The following is a 1,734-nucleotide window of genomic DNA, read 5'->3' as shown; positions in this document are numbered from 1 at the left end:
GGAATGCTCTGGTTGCTCTTACTTCTGAGGCAGAATATTACCTCCCTCTCTACTCACTCACATCCCACAAAGGCATTTGGAACTCAACTCAAAATTTTTTAACACTTTTTTTTTGAGGGGAAGGGTGTTTCTTATCTCTGTTATAGTCTGATTCAAAACTTTGGATCCTTTATTTAGGAAAATGCACCGGCCCACGTATTTCAAGGATTTCCAAGACCTCTGGAAGACCATCCACGGACCCAGCTTCCGCGGACTCCGGGTTTGGAATTCTTTAGTCTGGATTTCCTTAACTGCATTCATTAGCCCAGAGGATTTCAAACTTTGCCCCATAATCTCCTCAAATCACCTGGAGAACTGAAAAAATTCCCAATGCCCAGGCCACATCCTGTTCCGAATCTCTGGGGTAGGACCAGGCATCAACGCCTATGTTTTAAACTCTCCAGCTGATTCTAAAGCGCAGCTACGTTTGAGAACCAAGTTGCTGCTCTCTTTATGGCATACAGTTGATCTAATGCTTTATGGTCGTTTGCTGTCCTTAATCATTGAGCCAGAAGCAATAGAAAGGCGTCTGTCACAGAAAATAATTTACTGAGAATCATCTTAGAAAAAGGAAATAAATTGGGGTCAAGGGTGTGCATACCTTCGCAAAGTTTTCCCTGGGTCAATAAGCAGCTGAAATTTCTTCGGCGAACGCCAGGCGGCATCTTCTCCCTCCTCGCTCCTCCTGGACCGCCTTCCCACTTCTGATCGCACAAAGAGCCGGCCTCCTTCGCGGTGACATCACAAAGGGCCGATTCCCCGCCCCTTCAGCACCACCACGTGTGTCCCCGCGCCCGGCGGCCACCCGTCTCATTCCCTCGCCGGCCGGTCTGGGCAGCGGAGGAGGGTGGCTGGCAGCGGCTGGAGGCTTCGCTATGGGAAGCTGTCCCTTCGCTCTCTCGCGCCCAGCCCCCCTCCCTGGTTCTCCGCAGCCGCTGTCGGAGGAGAGCACGGGGAGGCGCGGGTTGCAGCGGCGGCTGCTTCTCCCCGCCTGGGCAGCCGCGCAGCTGGGCAGGTGCTGAGCGCCCCCGGAGCCTCCCTCGCCGCCTCCCTCCTCTGTCGGGCTGTCCGGCTGCCGCAGTGCACATGGGGTGTTGGAGGTAGATGGGCTCCCGGCTCGGGAGGCGGCGGTGGATGCGGCGCTGGGCAGAAGCAGCCGCTGATTCCAGCTGCCTGGGGGCCACGCGCCCCGGGCGCCCTGCGAGACCCGGGCTCAGCCATGGGGATCTCCGCGAGCAGCAGCACCGCCCCGGCCTCCTGCAGCCGCATCGCCGGAGCCACGATGATGGCGGGCTCCCTTTTCCTGGTGAGAGCCCGGGGTTGCTGGGGGCGGGGTGGGGGGAGCCGGGGGCGGCGGCCGCGTGCGAGCAGAAGGCACCGCGCTCCGGGAGCCGGGCGGGTCCTCGGGCCGGGGCTGCGGGGGGCTGGGGTCCGGCCGGCTAGGTCGGGAGGTTTGCGACCGAGGGAAGGCAACACAGCGGAGGGCTCGGACCGGGTCATTTGGGGGAGCCGTAGGGCTCAGCCGGGACTCCGGGATGAAGGCGAATGGTTTTCCTTGCAGTCTGGCTGCGCCGGGCGAGGTGCGGGAGGTGTCCACCGGGCTTCCTGCGCATTTCAGGGCTTCTCCTCCTCGGCGGCCCCTCCGGGGGCCTCCACCCCCTACACGCACCCCCACGGCCACCGGCCGCCGCCCCC

The 1,734-nt window shown here is 61.2% G+C and overlaps 1 protein-coding gene across 1 annotated transcript in view; it reads left to right on the top strand.

Annotated features, from left to right (window-relative positions):
- The first annotated feature begins 815 nt into the window (after positions 1–815).
- TNFRSF21 (TNF receptor superfamily member 21) overlaps positions 816–1,734 on the top strand; it is a 66,737-nt gene continuing 65,818 nt past the window's right edge. Inside the window, exon 1 of the mRNA XM_007451908.1 lies at positions 816–1,345. Within this exon, the coding sequence (XP_007451970.1) occupies positions 1,259–1,345 (87 nt within the window). The 5' untranslated portion in view covers positions 816–1,258. The remainder of the gene's footprint in view (positions 1,346–1,734) is intronic.

The sequence above is a fragment of the Lipotes vexillifer genome, unplaced genomic scaffold, assembly GCF_000442215.2.
Source record: "Lipotes vexillifer unplaced genomic scaffold, Lipotes_vexillifer_v1.1 scaffold147, whole genome shotgun sequence".
In the NCBI taxonomy this organism is placed as follows: domain Eukaryota; kingdom Metazoa; phylum Chordata; class Mammalia; order Artiodactyla; family Lipotidae; genus Lipotes; species Lipotes vexillifer.
Note: the sequence above shows the minus strand (reverse complement) of the source record. Positions and strands in the feature narration are given on the sequence as shown.